The following is a 17475-nucleotide window of genomic DNA, read 5'->3' on the forward strand; positions in this document are numbered from 1 at the left end:
AGATCTATATTCAGCACAGATGTCCAGAATGACACACCCTTTTGGGGAAGTTAACGTCCATGTTCTTTCTTTTTCTTGCTATGGTCCCATCCCCTCCTTCAGACCGGCCAGGGCTCCAAGAGAAAAGGAAAGTAGAACAGCTGCAGTACAGTCTGGAGCTGGCCTTTCACCATCATCTCTGCAAGACTCATCGCCACGGCATCCTGGCAAAGGTAGGAGCAGTCCCTGGGACAGAGGAGGTCAGGCCCAGTGCCAGGTCTGTGACATCAGGGCTTGCGAGGGCCACGGTCTGAGGGTCCAGAGGAGGAAGTGCTTGAGTGCTAAGTTGTGTGAGAGAGCTTGCAACAGCCTGGGGGCAAGGGGACTGGTCAGTCACTTCCATGTGGGTAAAGATGGGAAGTTAGGGAGCTTGGAATTGGGAGGGACCTCCAGGGAACAATTCAGTTTAATAGAGCCACCACTTACCCAGCATGTGCTTGTACTGTGGAATGGAAAGATACAGAGATGCCGTCCTTACCCCCACCAAGAGGTTTTAATCTGCTGTGAAGAAGAGACTCGTGTACCAATGACCCTAAGATAGAGGAGAATGTGTTATGGGATATAATAATAATGAGATTAACAAAGTGCTTTCACAGATATGCTCATCTTTATGACAACTCAGTCAGTAAGATAGGTGTTAAAATCTCCCTGTAGTGATAAGGAAACTTAAATGACTTGTCCAAGTTTATGCAATCATAAGTGATAAATGTAAGTTTTAATCCCAGGGCTTTTTCTACCGTATCCCTGTGCCCCTAATATAGTACTACAATAAGAGATACTGGGGAAATGTGAGAGCATGGAAGAGAGATTAAAAATAACTTGAGGGTAAAAGGAGTGGGTCATAAATGCTTCCCAGAGAAGGTGGCACTTAAACTAGGCCATGAAATATGTAAGATTTTAACAGGCCTTCAGGGGGTGGGGCAGGCATTCCAGGCTTAGGGAACAATATGGAGAAAAATAAGGAGGCAAGATAATGCATATACAGAGAATAGTTCATGCAACATTTTGACTAAAGTGTAAGGTCAGGAGCTGGGATTGATTGATGGGGGCAAGGAAGTAGCAGAAGACAAGCTTGAAAATTAGGTCAAGGAGCAAATCAGAGAGGACTTTCAAGGCCATATTAAAGAGTTACGACTTTATTTCCAGGCAATGGAGAGCACCAAAGGCTAGACGAATGATATCATCAGAGCTATTATTTAGGCAATTTAATTTGGAACCAGTGTAAAGGAACCATTTATGTAACGGTTCAGGCAATGGGCACTTGCTATGTGCCAGGCAGAGTGCTAGGTGCCGAGAATACAGAAGTGACTTATACGACAGGCTCTGACCTAAATAAACTTCAAGTCTGGTAGAATAGATTAGGGGGAGGAGAACCTGAGAGAGCAGTTGGAAAGCAAATCTCTGTTGGATCCACCTTCAGAATACATCACCTCCCACTGTTACCCCCTAGCTGTCAGTTCTCACTTGGACCATTAAAGAGGCCTCCTTAACTGGACCCCTGCTCCATCCCTGTCTGTCCTACGGCAGCCACACAGCACTGTTCTCAGCGCTCCCAGAGCTGCCCATCATGCTGAAAATCAAATCTAGAGTCTGTGTCGTGGCCGACTGGCCTCATGATGTGTCTGGCCCCCCGACTTCTTTTCTCACCTCATCTCCTTCCACTGCCCTCTCAGTCACCCATTCCAGCAACACTGGCCTCCTCGCTATTTCTTGAACACATCAAGCCCGGTTGCTTCTCAGGACTTTGCTTTTCCAGCTGCCTGGAAGGTTCTTCCCCTAGTTTTCCAAATGGCCTGCTCCAGCCCTTCATTCTGGAGAGGTTTTCCCATACCACCCCATACAAAAAGCCCTCTACCCATCACTCTGCTTTATTGTTTTTCTTTTGTTTTTTTGGGGGGGGGTTGTTTTTTTGTTTTTTGCAGTATGCAGGCCTCTCACTGTTGTGGCCTCTCCCGTTGTGGAGCATAGGCTCCGGACGCGCAGGCTCAGTGGCCATGGCTCACGGGCCCAGCCGCTCCGCAGCATGTGGGATCTTCCCAGACCAGGGCACGAACCCGCGTCCCCTGCATTGGCAGGCGGACTCCCAACCACTGCGCCACCAGGGAAGCCCCTTGCTTTATTGTTTTTTAAAGACGTTTTCTAACATATGTTTATTTTCTGGCTCCCTCACTAGAATATACACTTAATAAAGGTAGAGATTTTATTTTCTTCACTGATCAGCCCATCACAGTTCCTAGCCAAAAGGGTCTCAACAAATATTTGAGTATGAATGAATGAAGCTATTGCAATAGCCCAGACAAACGCAAAATAAAGCAGGAGGAATGAAAAGAGAATGAATTCAAGAGATTTCAAGGGATCCCATGCTGCCTGCTCTTCCCTGACTGGCCCTTTCCTAGGCAACTAAGCTGGGGAAAAGGGGGTGGCTGGTGAGAGGTATTTTTAAGGTTCACTTGCTTATACAGGAAATTGCAGACGATAAATGGTTTTCTCAGCCTTTCTCCAGTGAGGTCTCCCTGCCTCTATCTCCTCATGGCTCTCTGGGCCTTTTTCATTCCCCTTCACCGGCTGAGTGCTGGCAGTGTTGGTTTACTGTTTGCAGTGTTGGGTACCTGCTTGGAAATTGCTTAGTCCAAACAAACAGTTACTGAGCATTTGCCATGTGCAAGCAGTTTGATAGCTACAGAGGATACAGAGAGAGGGAGGGAGGGAAGGGAGAGAGAGAGACCCTACCTAAGGAGTTTAAATCTAGGGTAGGGAGACAGACAAATTGGATCATTTTCGTAAAATGGGATTTCAGTGCTGCACAGAGAGAAGCCCAAAGGAAGGGCCCTTAACCCAGGGAAATAGTCCTAGAGGAGGTAACACTGAAGGTGAGTAAGAATTAGCCAAGCACAGAAGAATTGGAAAGGCATTCCAGGGGAGGGGAACAGTATCAACAAAGGCAAAGAGGCACATAACATTACATAACAGAGAGTGACAGAATTCCACTATTATAAAAGCATAAAATATGAGTTAGAGAATCTTTAACAGGGCTCATCTTAGGAGTAGCAGGAACACCATTTGGGAGTTTCAGCCAGAAAACATGTACCTGTCCCATAGCAGCTCTCGCTAGCCTCCAGTTGCCTGAACACAGACCTACCCCTACCAATGGGATCTGGCTGTTCCACAAGTGCCAAGTGTGCAGGGAGAAAGCAAGGAGGGTTATCCCAGCCCAGGAAGGATGGGGGTACTTCTCTGCTCTGGGGACAGAGCTGTAGTACTGACCTTCCTTCCCCATGAACCCACGTCCAGCTGCCACCCAAGGGGAAGCTTCGGAGCCTGTGTAGCCAGCATGTGGAAAAGCTGCAAACCTTCCAGCATCTCCACCCCATCGTGGTCCAAGCTGCTTTCCCTCCACTCTACAAGGAACTCTTCAGCACTGAAATCGAGTCACCTGAGGGGCTGTCCAAGTGACGTTCCCTTCCCTAGAGCCTCGTGGCTCACCTTCCCCTTGGGCTTTTCCTTTCTTGTGCGCCCTGGAGGGTGGTCTCTGCCTGTTTTTGGGGGGGTGAGCAAATGCGGAGACTGGCTTTCTGCCCACCAGCCTGCCTGGCGGCGGGCCAAGAGCTAGAGGGTGGGGATGGAGGAACACCATCTCCAGCCTCAGCTTTGTCCTGGCTTCTCTCAGCTTCTGGGAGACCTGGGGTGGGATACAAGGACCTCTAGGAGGACCTAGGTGTCCTCAGGACAACAGGGGGATCCAGGACACCCTGGACAAACAGAACTCAACTCTGGGCTCAGAAGCTAAGAATAGGCCTTTGAAATACCTCATTGCATTTCCCTGGGGGCTTTGGCTGGGGAGATGCATCAAGCTCAGAGACTGGCATCTGGAGCCCAGAAGGACCTGTATATAACATGAATCTGGATCGTTAGATTTTCTGCCTTCCCCCTTCCTCCCAGCTCAGCAAGGAAACCGTTGGGCACCCTGGGGTCTAAAAGAGACTAGATATGTGGAGGGTAAGGATGGGATGGGGATAAGGGAGGGGCTGGGGATAATATTTTTATGGGATTTGGGTATAAGGATAGGGTATGATGAAGGCCAAGAGCGTCACAGATAGACAGACAGACAGAGTTAGAACTCAAACTTCTTATGTGCACTTTAAAAATAGACTTTAGTGGTTACACAAATGTGATCAGAGACACACGTCCACATACATGTGAAACACATACTCATCATGCAGCTCTATAGACGCATTTAATCTGACACAGTCTCTGTCTTCCTTGAGGTCACAGATCAGAGGAACTTAGTGGCCTCAGGGAATATCCCAATCCTGAGGGACCCCAGAGCATTTTCACCTGGTGCCCCAGTTCACCAATCTTAGACGTGGGGTGGCCCAAACTCTATCCCAGCCCCAGCTGTCATCTGTCAAAGGAAACCCTAAAAGAAGAGATGGCTGGACACAGTCAGAAGGCCAAGGACAGACCCTCGGAGGACTGTCTGGGCCCCGTCCTCCAGCCCTGCTCTCGTTATGGCGAAAGGCAGCAGATGCGATTCCACCTCTCTATGCCTGGGTACCACCAAGTCTGGCAGGGTCAAGGAGACCTGTTTCTCCAGCCGTGATCTTGCCCGAGAACTTCTCTTGCCTTTATAAATAGCTGTGAGCCCTCCTCTGAGGGATAAACAGCAGGTGGTCAGGAGGGTTGTTGTTTTTTTTTTCTCTCAGGGGAGGGTAAACATAAACCCTAACCTGTGCTCTTCTTTATAAAACGACTTCAAAGGCAAGAGGTGTTGCTGCTCTGCAATCTCATTCCTGTGTGAGGACCCAGGTTCCCAGCCCTGCCAGCCGTCTGCACTGTGAGGATTCTGCACCCACCCTGAGAGGTCCCCCACTGAGGCGTGGGGGCTGGTCCTCAGGAGCCCCCCACCGAAGCCATCTCAGACTAAGCTCCGCAGTGGGTGTTCTGGGCTGAGAACTTGCCCCACAAATGATACCCACAGGGAACATTTAGAATGAGAGGTTGCACAGAACTGCCCCACATCTGGGAGACTGAAAGACAACCCTACGGAAAGTGCCTGACCCCAGAGCTCCGCAGGGGGGAATCAGGATGCCCGAGAGACCCTGCGGAGCTGCCCAGCAGCTTCCACCACCGACCCCTCCACCCCTTGGGGCTCCGGAGCCTCCCTCTGCGCTCCCTCCCCTCCTCTGCCATCCTGAAGTGGCGCCTGCTGCAGCCCTCCCTGGTTGCTTTATTTATTTATTTTGCACCAACAGGGTTGCTGCAGACTCATTCTTGCCTGGTTTAAAAAGAGAGAGAGGAAAAAAAAAAAAAAAGGAGAAATGCTTTCTGGCTCTTCTCTCTACCTCGGTCTTGGCAGCAGCCGTTGCAGCAGCAACAGCAGCAGCGGCGGGCAGGGGGGCAGCGGGCAGAGAGTCGCAACGGGAGGTGCGGGGCAGAGGTGCAGCTCGAGTGGGACGGGCCCCCAGCCCCGCACAGAGGCAGTGCCCAACTTGATGCCACCCTCCAGCTTCTCTGGTAAGTGCACCTACCTCCTGTCCCAGAGCTGCAGCTGCCCTTCTCCATAACGTTCTCAGAGACAAGGCCAGACCCGTCAAGACTAGAGGGTCTGTGCCCACCCCAGGCCCAGCCAACCGTCGATCCTGGCCCCATAGGACTTTGATGGGAAAACTAAGATGGCCCAGGTTCTCCGGAGGGAAGGACTCCAAGCAGACCTCCCTCCATTTCCCGGGTGCTCTCTCTACCTCTGGGAAGGGTTTTCCTGCAATCCGTGTGGATATTCCAGAAATCTTACCTCCAAGAGAGAGCCCCCTCCCGGTGTAGGTCCCCATGCCTCACTCAGGTCTGCTTTAAAGAGGATATCCAGGATCAGACGTGTCTCTGGACTGCCACATAGAGACAAGAAGAAGAAAGCTCCCTGTTCCTTGAGGGTGATGCCCCAGACCCCAGCCCATACAAGGAGAGAAAGTAGTGGTCCTGACACCTATCTCTTCCTGCAAAGTGGCTGGAAGCCAGTCCTGTAGCCGTGGAGATTGGCAAGGGAAGTTTATGATTACATTAGTGACCTTTAAAGAGAAGGGGCCAGATCCCCAGCCCCTGGCCCAGCAGGCTTCGGCGACTAAGAGGACATTCACAGGAGTGGCAAGGAGGGAAGCTAGGTTACACGCTTCACTGCACTTTTGCTGAATGCAGGAAAGAAGGATGAGCAGGAACTGCAGCAGTAGTGATAAAGAGCCAGCTGTCAGGTGGACTTACCAGGGGAATGAGGGTGGCTGGGACACTGCTCTGCCTGGAGAACTCTTAGCATGCCAGCCATGCCTGTTAGGTTGGGATTGGGAACAGAGGAGTCTGCTCAGCAGCCTCTGCCGTGCCATTCTTTCTCATGCCCAAGCCTCAGTGTGGTGTCCTACGTCCCTCTGCTCTTTGGGCCTCTTTCTTCAGTTTCTGAACTACTACAGTCCTCTGAATTAGCTATAGGGTAGCCACCAGAACGATCCTTCTAGGAGAGGGCATAGAATGGGAAATAAAGGGGAAGAAATCACACCATCTCTTAAACTGCCTCTCCTAAGTTCCACCTGGGAGAAAATGGGCCGTGGGGTAGAAAGCTGACCCTGTAGGGCCCAGAAAGCCTGAGGCCTGAAAGGTCAAAGGTGATTGGGATCTGCAGCTAGAAAGAAACCGAGGCCTCCTGCCTCAGTTGGCTCTGTTGGTCCTATCTCTGTAGCATCCCTTGCCAATTCCAATACCTCCCCTCCCTTGGGGTCCCTGTTGTCACTAAACAGGGTGAGTCTATGGGACCTCTTCTCCTCCATCACCTCAGTCAGGCTCCAGTGGTCATCCGCCTGATTTTGCCCAGGCCCCTGGCACCCAGAAACCACTTTAAGTTGACAGGCTGTGCACACAGACTGTGCCCAGAGAGCTGCTGTGCCAGCCAAGGGCTCCCTTGGTCCCCACCATAGCGTCTGGCCAGGCGCTGTCTCTCCTCACTTGTCTATGCCTACCTGGCTCTCAGTCTGTCTGTTGTGTTTTTCTCAGGCAGCAGAGGCCAAAGGGGACAAGAGATCTCCCTCAGACTCACACACTAGGCTTGAATCAAAACACCACGAAGGAGGGGTATGAGAGAAGCCTAAGTCTGAGGACCAAGCAACAAAACTGGGGCATCTCTTGGGTCCCTCACACCCTAATGTCATCTATAGGGGAGGCGGGGTTGCCCTTGGGGTTCTTGTGAGGGATCCACGTGCCCCCTGCATCCTGTGCTATATCTAATGTGCAGCTTGGCTGTCGTCCACAAGGTGTTCTGGGGAGATTGGGTCTTGTTAGTCTGGGGCCTCAGGCCCTGGGCCAGGCTGGAGGAGTGCAGAGAGGCAATAAGTGGAGCCTGGGGGACAGAGCTGAGGCCCACATGCTTCCCAGCCTTGGATGACTTAGTCAAGGTGATGCCTGTCTCCAATCAGGATCCAGGGATATGATCCCCCTTAAGCCATAGACAAAGCTGTGGGTAGATAACCTGGGAGAAGGGTGGGCAGAGAGGGACAGAGCAGAGATTGGGAGAGCAGCTATCAGGGAGAAGGGACCTGAGGTATTTCTGGATCTCACAGATGTAGGGAAACTCAAAAGTTACTTCCCTGTTGCTTCCTGTCTCCCTCCCCTAAAACTTTCCTCACTTGACTAGGGTTCCATGAGCTAGTAAGCACTTGGCCTGTTACCCAGGTTGGGAGGGGGAGGAAAGTACAGAGTCCCCTTAGAGGAGCTCCAGAAGGCTCCAGGGAGGTGTGCACCAGAATTCCTCCCAGATCTGCACCCTAGTTGCTGGCCATGCTGAGATGGGTAGCTCAATATCTCTCTCTCCTCTAAGGAGGCCCAGGGAAGTCCAGGGTCCCCATCATCTGAAGCCACTTTCCAATAAGGGCCATGTCATCGTCTATTCCAGGATTGAAGAGGGGATGGCTGCGGCCACTACTCCAAAGCAAGCCTGGCCCCCCATATTTTTCCTGCTCCTCCTGTCTGGGGGCAGTAGCGGCGGCTGCCCTGCTGTGTGTGACTGTACCTCCCAACCCCGGGCAGTGCTCTGTGCCCACCGGCGACTGGAGGCTGTACCAGGGGGACTCCCGCTGGACACCGAGCTCCTGGACCTGAGTGGGAACCGCCTATGGGGGCTTCAGCGGGGAATGCTCTCCCGCCTGGGCCTGCTCCAGGAACTGGACCTCAGCTACAACCAGCTGTCCACCCTCGAGCCAGGGGCCTTCCATGGTCTGCAGAGCCTGCTCACCCTGAGGCTGCAGGGCAACCGTCTGCGAATCGTGGGCCCCAGGGTCTTCTCAGGCCTGTCTTCCCTCACGCTGCTGGACATTCGCCTCAACCAGATTGTACTCTTCCTCGATGGAGCTTTCGGGGAGCTAGGCAGCCTCCAGCAGCTGGAGGTTGGGGACAACCACCTGGTGTTTGTGGCTCCGGGAGCCTTTGCTGGACTGGCCAAGCTGAGCACCCTCACCCTGGAGCGTTGCAACCTCAGCACCGTGCCCGGCCCGGCCCTGGCCCGCCTTCCAGCGCTAGGGGTCCTAAGGCTCCGAGGATTAGATATTGGGAGGCTGCCGGGAGGGGCGCTGCAAGGGCTGGGGCAGTTAAAGGAGCTGGAGATCCATCATTGGCCACCTCTGGAGGCTCTGGAGCCTGGGAGCCTGACTGGGGTCAATCTCAGCAGCTTGGCCATCACCCGCTGCAACCTGAGCTCGGTGCCCTTCCAAGCGCTGCGCCACCTGAGCTTCCTCAGGGCCCTGGATCTGTCTCAGAACCCCATCTCTGCCATCCCGGCCCGGAGGCTCAGCCCCCTGGTGCGGCTCCAGGAGCTCCGACTGTCAGGGGCATGCCTCACCTCCATCGCTGCCCACGCCTTCCATGGTCTGACTGCCTTCCACCTCCTAGACGTGGCGGATAACGCCCTTCAGACACTGGAGGAAACAGCCTTCTCTTCTCCAGACAAACTGGTCACCCTGAGGCTGTCTGGTAACCCCCTGACCTGTGACTGCCGCCTCGTCTGGCTGCTCCGCCGCCGCCTGGACTTTGGCACATCCCCCCCTGCCTGTGCCGGCCCCCAGAACGTCCAGGGGAAGAGCCTGAGGGATATTTCAGACATCCTACCTCCAGGGCACTTCACTTGCCAACCAGCCCTGATCCGAAAGTCCGGGCCACGATGGGTCATTGCAGAGGAGGGGGGGCATGCCGTTTTCTCCTGCTCTGGAGATGGAGACCCAGCCCCCATCGTCTCCTGGATGAGGCCTCAGGGGGCTTGGCTGGGAAGGGCCGGGAGAGTAAGGGTCCTGGAGGATGGGACGCTGGAGATCCGCTCTGTGCAGCTACGGGATAGAGGGGCCTATGTCTGTGTGGTCAGCAATGTAGCTGGGAATGACTCCCTGAGGACCTGGCTGGAAGTAATCCAAGTTGAACCACCAAATAGCACTCTCTCTGACCCCAACATCACCATGCCAGGGATCCCAGGGCCTTTCTTCCTGGATAGCAGAGGCATAGCTATGGTGCTGGCAGTTGGCTTCCTCCCCTTCCTCACCTCGGTAACCCTGTGCTTTGGTCTCATTGCCCTCTGGAGCAAAGGCAAAGGCCGGGTCAAACATCACATGACCTTTGACTTTGTGGCACCCCAAGCCTCTGGGGATAAGAACTCTGGGGGTAACCGGGTCACTGCCAAGCTCTTCTGACCTTTCCTTCCACACTGGGGACCCATCCAAGCCAGCTTCAGATACCAAAGGGGAAGGGAACCAAGGCTGCTTGGACCAGAAGCTAGTCCCAAACAGCATAGATCTCCCACGCCTCCTGCCTGCACCATGCCAGCAGCTAATGCCGCCTCCTGATAGCCAGCCTCCCTGTGCTTTTGCAGTTTGAGGATAGCATTGTCATCTCTTCCCTGAGGGTCCCAGGAAGCTGAAGATATAGACCCTGTAGTCAGCCCAGTCCTCCCCCCACCACATACAAAGCAGGAAATATAACCCTCCAGGCTGCTAGTCTAAGCTCCAGGCTTCCTTCACACCCACCTACACATACCTTAATAACCAATACCAATCGCCAACCACAGCCATAGATTACTTCAGAGATGGGACTGGGAAGTGCCACTTGCTTCTTGGAGTCTCTGCTCCTCAACCAGGTGGTCTCTCTCTCTCTCTTTCCTGCTCTGTCCCCTCTCTAGGGGCAAACAACTAGGGCCAATGACCTCAAGCTAAGGAGAAGAGGATGTGACAGGGGATTGTGAGACGGGAAGGAGGACAGACTACACACTGGCACTGAGTGTGCATGAGCCCCACCACCTGCCTCTGTCCGTCACAGCATTAAACCTGTTGCCAAAAGGCCATGACAGTAGCAGCCACAACTAAATGTGATCTCTGGAGATTTCTTCAGTCTTTTCCACCCCTTATTTCTGTCAGATCTCCCCCTTCCTACACTTTCTGCCTGCCCATTGAGCCTGTATCCTAATGGCCTTGCCTGAATCTAACGAGCCTGACAACCAGGGGTTTATGCAAAAGGTTGCCAGCCGTGCCTGGAGATATCAGCACGCCCAGCCCATTTCAGTGTCAACCCTTTCCCCTGTACTCTCCCTCTCCGGAGTTGGAGGAGAGATCCTCTGCCTTCCAAAGGATCCCTCTGCAAAAATTTCAACCCAGGGCACCCAGCTCCTTCCCTTCTTTCTCACTCTGGTTGGAATCTCCCTAACATTCCTGTATTGCAGATCCCTAGTGCCCTTGATGGAGAAAGCAAGAGAACTCCTAGAAAATGACTAACAAAAGCAAGAATCTGCAGCTGTCAAAGGAGAGAGACCCAGAACACAGCAGGACTAGGTTTGAAGGAACAAGGTGGGAGGGGCACTGCAAGCTGTAGTGAAAAGTGGAGGGAAGAAGAAGCAGGAACCACCTGCCTTTCCACCGTCCTTCAGCAGTTTCCCCTGGTTCCGTGTTTAGTGCAGCCCCGATGGGAAGCTGTCTTTGGATAGAGCTCGCTGTCTTATGGAGACCCCAGATGCAGAGGAAGAGTGGGAGGAGGAGATGCTGACTGCCTCTGAGTGTACTCCAAAGAGAGGCCAAAGCAGAGCTAGAAAAAGTAGAGATGCTGAGAGCTCAAGGGACGGGGCAGCAGCGTCAGCATCACCGGAAGGGGAGGAAGGGGAGGAGTGAAGGGAGAGGAAAGGAGCAGGGAGGACGGGCCGAGAAGTGGAGAGTCACGAGGTCCCTGGGAGTCTCTCTCTCTCTCTCTCTCTCTCTCTCTCTCTCTCTCTCTCTCTCTCTCTCTCTCTCTTTCCAGCAGCATCTGCACAGCGTCCTTAGTTCCCCTCCACCCTCAAGAGCCCCCACCCACCCCTCACCCAACAATAAGCAAAGCGTCATCAGCTTCCTAACCATTCCTGCTACCCTTGTCCTTGCCCTGAGGAGACTCATTAGGAGATTCCCAGCCCAAACTGTCCCTGACAGGTGAGAGAAGCTGGCGCCATATGGGGGCAGCCAGACTTCACCAGCAGGCAAGCTCTTCGGTGGGGCAGAGGTGGGAATCTGGGGGCAGGGGGCTGTGGGCAGAGGTGAATGTGAGAGAGAACCCGGCAGTTTGGAGAGTGAGGCTGCAGAATCACACAATCTTGAGCATCCAGAGCCTCCAACCTTGCTCCTGGCACCGTGCACACACAATTCCCTTAGCATTGCAGCAACCTCCCCTCTCCAGTTTATTAGACAGCCCAAAGGTTGTCTAATAACCTTTGGGCACAGCCCTCTCCCTCATTTCTAAAATCTTCCACCAGTAGCTTGTGAGATTGGGACTTGTGGGGGTCAGGTGCTAGAGGTTCTCATACTAGTTGCCCACACTGCAATTCACAAAAGGGCAGAAGCAGCATTGCTGTTCAGAGAAATCTACTCTGGGAAGCCCCCTGAGGCAGTGGGGAATGGATGACATGTGTCTGGATTGGGAGATGCTGCTGCCTGAGTCCCACAGCCGCCAGAGCAGCCCAACAGAAACAGAATGTGAGTCTCTTATGTGATTTCAAGTTTTCTAGTATCACATTAAAAAAGCAAAAGAAACAGATACAATTAATTTTAATACTCTATTTTATTTAACCCAGTGTACCCAAACTATGATCATTTCAACATGTTATCTATATAAAAATGAGTAATGAAATATTTTACATTATTTTTTCATATTAGGTCTTTGAAATCTAGTGTATATTTTACACTTACAACACATTCCAATTTGATAACTAAATTCTCACCAGAAATATCTGATCTGTTGTTAGGTTTCATAAAATTCACGGTTGAGAAAGTCAATTCACACATCCAAGTTGTTCCATATTAAAAGTTTTCCAATAACTAAGTCAAGTATTGGTTTTAACATTTAAATTAATTGAAATTAAATAAATTTTAAGTTCTACTCCTCAGTCACACTAGCCATCTTTCACGTGCTCAGTAACCACATGTGGCCAGTGGCTACAATATTGGACAGCAGAGCTCCAGACACTGTAACTCTGGGTGTCGACTAGGGCCTCCTCAGCAGAGGTGGGCAAAGTGTCCCTCGAGAAGCACATTCAACCTAGAGGAAATGCCTGTGGGGTTCCCCCACTACCACCCCTTGCTCTCCGGACACGGCCTTTCCAGAACACCTTCAGAGAGGGATGCTAGTTACCGTAACAAGGTTACTGCAATGAGCACTTCCACAGCTTGTCCAATCATCAGAAAGCCAGCCCCTTACCCCATCTGCCTGGAAAGGCTGCCCTTAGCTCAAGGGTGTGTGTGTGTGTGTGTGTGTGTGTGTGTGTGTGTGTGTGTGTGTGACGGCAACCAGGGACACAGGCGGGTGGTGTGTGCACATGTGCAGGGATGTTATGGTCCACATCAGAGGCAATCCAATGGCAGCTCTCCCCTGGAGGGACAGTGGTGGAGATAAAAGAAAAATAACATTTATTCTGTGTTAGTGGTTACATGTATGTTTTCTTATTTAATCCTCACATCAACCCTATAAGACAGGGAATCTTGGCTGATGGAACTAAAGGTCAAATAGATTAACTTGCTCGGGTACACAGAGCTGGTTAGTAAGGGAGCTGCTTCTGGACTCAGGGCTAACTCAAAATCCAAATGCTTTCCACCACACTGCCATACTGCTCAGTCACTGTCTGCTCTTATAACCCCCTTCCCCAGAGTCTCTCTGCTGCAGGAACTGACCTGTGAGAAAGGTAGAATCCAGGGGTCATCCCCAGCCCCACCCACTCTGAACAACTCTTTTAAGGGGAACTGGGGTCAGTTGTTGGTCCTCACCTTCCTTCAGTAACTCTAATGCACCTGATTCAGGAAGCTGAGGATTGGTTGTTAGTTTTTAATCTTTCTTCTCAGTCTCCCCCAGCATCCATCTCTCAGAGAGAGGCAGGAGACTCTGGGTAGGACTTTTGCTCTTAGCAGTGAGTGTGGTGATGATTCAGGCCGGCGAGCATGTGAGATCAGAGGACTCCTGAGTCCTCTTCCTCCAAACTGCTTTGTAAAGGGGAGTTAAGGAAGGAGACTTAGAGCTGGATGGTGGTGGCCAGAGAAGCTGAGGAGAATGTCTCTCTCCTAGGACACTCTGCCACAATTCATCAATCTGATCGAAAGACGAAAGAGTAGCACCAGTATAATTTCTGATACTAAGGTCCACATTCCCAATTGCTGGTTTCTGGTGAAGAGCCTTGAGTGACGGGGGAAGGAGTGATTCCTACAATGGACAAAGGGAGTGTGCTGTTTTCCAAAACCTCAGATAGCTGAATATCATTTGAATGGTTTACTTGTTATCCAGGAAGGGAACTCTGTAAGCAGCCAAGGCTCTAAACAAGGCTACTGCGTTTGAGAATCCCTCCCTGCCCAGCCCTTTAGCTAAAGTCTACTTTCCTGCTTTGGCTTGCCGAGTGGAAACACCTGCCCACTGCACTCTCCAGACAACCCACATTCTATGTTAATTAGTTTCACCTACTGCCACCTGCACCTTGTTCAGAACACCCTTCAGGGAAACCGAACTGGGTTCTTCAGAGCGGGAGATGAGAATAAAGAAATCACAATTCACCCAATCCTAGTCTCTCACAACTCAGTCTTTGAATCCTGGTTTGGGCTCTTAGAGGGCGAATGAGATGACAAATCCCAAATACACAGTGACTTGAGAGTGATCATCTCACCTAAAGTTTTCCTTTCTACTCCCCAGTCTCCCTACCCAACCAGTTAGAAGTCCACCCTCCAGAAAATTTCCAGGAAAAGTGATTACACCTGGCTTTTCACTGCTCTGATTATTAATCCTGTGGTTTAATTTTTAATTTTAATCCCTCTTTTTGGACTTCCACTTCATTTCCTCTTCTTTGCTCACCAGCTCCCATTGGCGCTGGAAGATTATGAGCCCATAAAGTAAGCCTGTGCTTTTTATTTATTTATTTTTTTTCGCGGTACGCGGGCCTCTCACTGTTGTGGCCTCTCCCGTTGCAGAGCACAGGCTCCGGACGCGCAGGCTCAGCGGCCATGGCTCACGGGCCCAGCTGCTCCACGGCATGTGGGATCTTCCCGGACCGGGGCACGAACCCTTGTCCCCTGCATCAGCAGGTGGACTCTCAACCACTGCGTCACCAGGGAAGCCCAGGCCTGTGCTTTTTATAGCAACAATGGACACTCTTCCTTAGGTCTGAACTACTCTTTACCTTTTTAAAAGTAAAAATAGCTATAGCAATCAAGGCACTCAAATACCTAGAAATAATCTTAGAAACTATATATGTAAATTTTACATGACAAAAACTTTAAAACGCTACTGATGGGATATCAATGACTTACACATGTTTATAGGAAGATTCTATATCATAAATATAACAATTCTCCCTTATGTAATCTAAAAATATGTGATTCCACAAAATAACATTAACAGTATACTCAGAAAGGAAATTGTGGTATATTCCCAAATATAATACTACACGGTGATGAGAATGAATGGACTAAAACTATACACAATAATATAGCTGAATGTCACAAAAATAATGTTGAACAAAAGAAACCAGACACAAAAGAGTACTTACTGTGTGATTCTCTTTGTATAAAAAACAAAACAAGCCAAACTAGTTTCTGCTACTAGGAGTCAGAAGCAAGTTTACCCTTGAGGAGAGTAGTGACTCGGAAGGGATAATGTTCTGCTTTTTTGATCTGGGTGTTGGTTACACAAATGTGTTCCATTTTTTAAAATTCATCAACATGTATGCTTTTCATCTGTGCTCTTTTCTGTGTATATATTGTACATCAATTTTTTAAATTGTGGTAAAAATAACACATAATGTACATCAATTTTAAAAAACAGTATGGTACTAGAACATGAATAGAGAGATCAATGGAACATGAAAAACCCAGAAATAGACCCAAATACATGACAATTTGGATCTTATGAAAGGTAGCATTCAAAAACAATGGAGGAAATATGGGTTATTCAATAAGGGTTGGACAAGACAAAACTGGATCACTATTTCACACCTTAACACCAAAATAAATTCCAGGTGAATCAAATATTTACATATGCAAAAAGACACTATAAAAATATTTAAAGAAAACATAGGATAATTTCTTAATAATCTTAGGTCATAGGATGCTTTTCTAAATATGATATGAAACCCAGAAGTTATCAAAGAAAATGCTGACAAATTCAGCTACGTAAAAATAAAAAATACTTGCATAACAAAAAAGTCACCATGAAAGTAAAAAGACATAGGACAAACTGGGAAAGGGGAAAAATATTTTCAACTTACACATGAACAAAAGGCAAATATTAAAAGTCCTGACAACCAATAGAAATATGAACAAAGTGTATGAACAATTTACAGAAAAATAGAAAGCAATTGTCACTTAAGCATATTAAAAGATGCTCAACCTTATAAGAGAAATGAAAATTTAAATTGCAGTGAGATGCCATTTACACTATCAGACTGTCAAAAATCAAAAAGTTTGATAACAGGCTGTATAAGCTTGCTGATGGGAGAGAAGATTGGTAAAACTTGCATGGAAGGCAATTTGGCAATACTAACCAAAATCCTTTTCAAACATTGTTGGTGGAATGAAAATGAGAAAAATCTTTGTGGGAGAAAGAGAATTTGTGAAATTGTGTCTATCCAACTGAAGAAACAATACAAAACTTCTCAGTGTTTGCAGCCCTAAGTATTTATTGTACTGATATACAAGAGCCAAACAAAATATACTTGGGTATCAGTATAATGTTAAAGGGACTGATTGAATATATCTTAATACATCCCTCAGGCTTACTATGAAACTTAACTATTAGGCAGATACCTACGTGCTGCTATGGACAGATATCTAGACCATATAAAAAGAAACTGCAAAATAGTAATGTATAACATGTTACCGACTGGGTAATATATATAAATATATTTAATATATACATGTTTACTATAGAATATCTTGTGAAAAATCCACAAGAATCTGGTAAAACCGGTTGCTTCTTAGGGAAGACAGACCTTTTATTCCTTTGTAGAATGTGCATGTACTACTTACTCAAAACACATATATATTTTTCAAATTAACACAAAACGAGAAACTGAGGCCCACTGGCATCTCCTTAGCTGACCAGAGATATAATCTTGCATTCACTCAACAAACATTTACTGCGTGCGTATCATGCGCCAGGCATTGTGACAGAAGCTGGTGCGAAAGATCCCCGCATTACAAGGAGCGCTCAACCCCTGTCAAGGGTCAGCCCCTAGTGCGTAGCGGGGACTGGAGGCCGGGAGGGACCAAGGTCCAGCTCGCGAGGCTCCCGGCGGCTCAGAGTCCGTAGCAGGGTCCAACCGTCTCTAACGGTCCAAGGACCCAGACAGCGGCTGGAATGCACTCTTCCAAAGCAAACCGCCGTCTGCAGAAACCCTCCCCTTTTCTCGCCCCCACAGAAACGGCCCGGTGACTTGTGCCTTCGCGCCTGTTGTCCCGACCCGTCTCCCTTTAATCCCCAGGAAAGGGGGGGGCCCTGGTGACCGCCCTACCCACAGCTCCCTTACCACAGGGTGCTCCGAACTCGGGTCCCTCTCCTGCTGCAGTGTCGGTGCTCCTCGTCTGTTCACTCCTCGACAGAGAAGTAGAGTGAGCCCCTCACTCTCTGCCGCGCAGTTCCTTCCCCTTGGTTTTCTCTCCATCTCTACGAAGCCTATTTAATGTTTTCCCGCAAAAAAAAAAAAAGTTTTCCGTGTCTCCTGAGTCCCTGTCACAGTATGGGGACCGATCGAGGCAAAAGATCGCAGAAGAAACAAGTGGCGGAGCATCGCCCATCAGGAGGCGGCTGCCCCAATGGTCAATGGGTTGCGGGGTCGCACTGGCTTTGTACAAAGGCACTAATTTTGCGCGAACGGTGATGCGGCTAAGTGATGCCACCCCCTCGCACCTTGGGAGCGCGATTTTTCCCCACAGG

General features: G+C 49.9%; 2 protein-coding genes across 4 annotated transcripts in view; both read left to right on the forward strand.

The window, feature by feature from the left end:
* RORC (RAR related orphan receptor C) overlaps positions 1 to 5676 on the forward strand; it is a 24825-nt gene extending 19149 nt beyond the window's left edge. For 2 of the 3 annotated variants that reach the window (XM_029229843.1, XM_029229844.1), the window contains exons 9-10: positions 103 to 212; positions 3331 to 5676. In XM_029229843.1, the coding sequence (XP_029085676.1) occupies positions 103 to 212; positions 3331 to 3492 (272 nt within the window). In that variant the 3' untranslated portion in view covers positions 3493 to 5676. The remainder of the gene's footprint in view (positions 1 to 102; positions 213 to 3330) is intronic. The other variant, XM_029229842.1, reaches the window with a different exon arrangement.
* LINGO4 (leucine rich repeat and Ig domain containing 4) lies at positions 5523 to 10402 on the forward strand. The gene is made up of 2 exons (XM_029229845.1): positions 5523 to 5553; positions 7967 to 10402. The coding sequence occupies exon 2, from the start codon at positions 7980 to 7982 to the stop codon at positions 9744 to 9746; it is 1767 nt and encodes a 588-aa protein (XP_029085678.1). The 5' UTR covers positions 5523 to 5553; positions 7967 to 7979; the 3' UTR covers positions 9747 to 10402.
* The last annotated feature ends 7073 nt before the right edge of the window (positions 10403 to 17475 follow it).

This window comes from Monodon monoceros, unplaced genomic scaffold, assembly GCF_005190385.1.
Source record: "Monodon monoceros isolate NGI ecotype Baffin Bay Population unplaced genomic scaffold, NGI_Narwhal_1 Super_Scaffold_18, whole genome shotgun sequence".
Lineage (NCBI taxonomy): Eukaryota > Metazoa > Chordata > Mammalia > Artiodactyla > Monodontidae > Monodon > Monodon monoceros.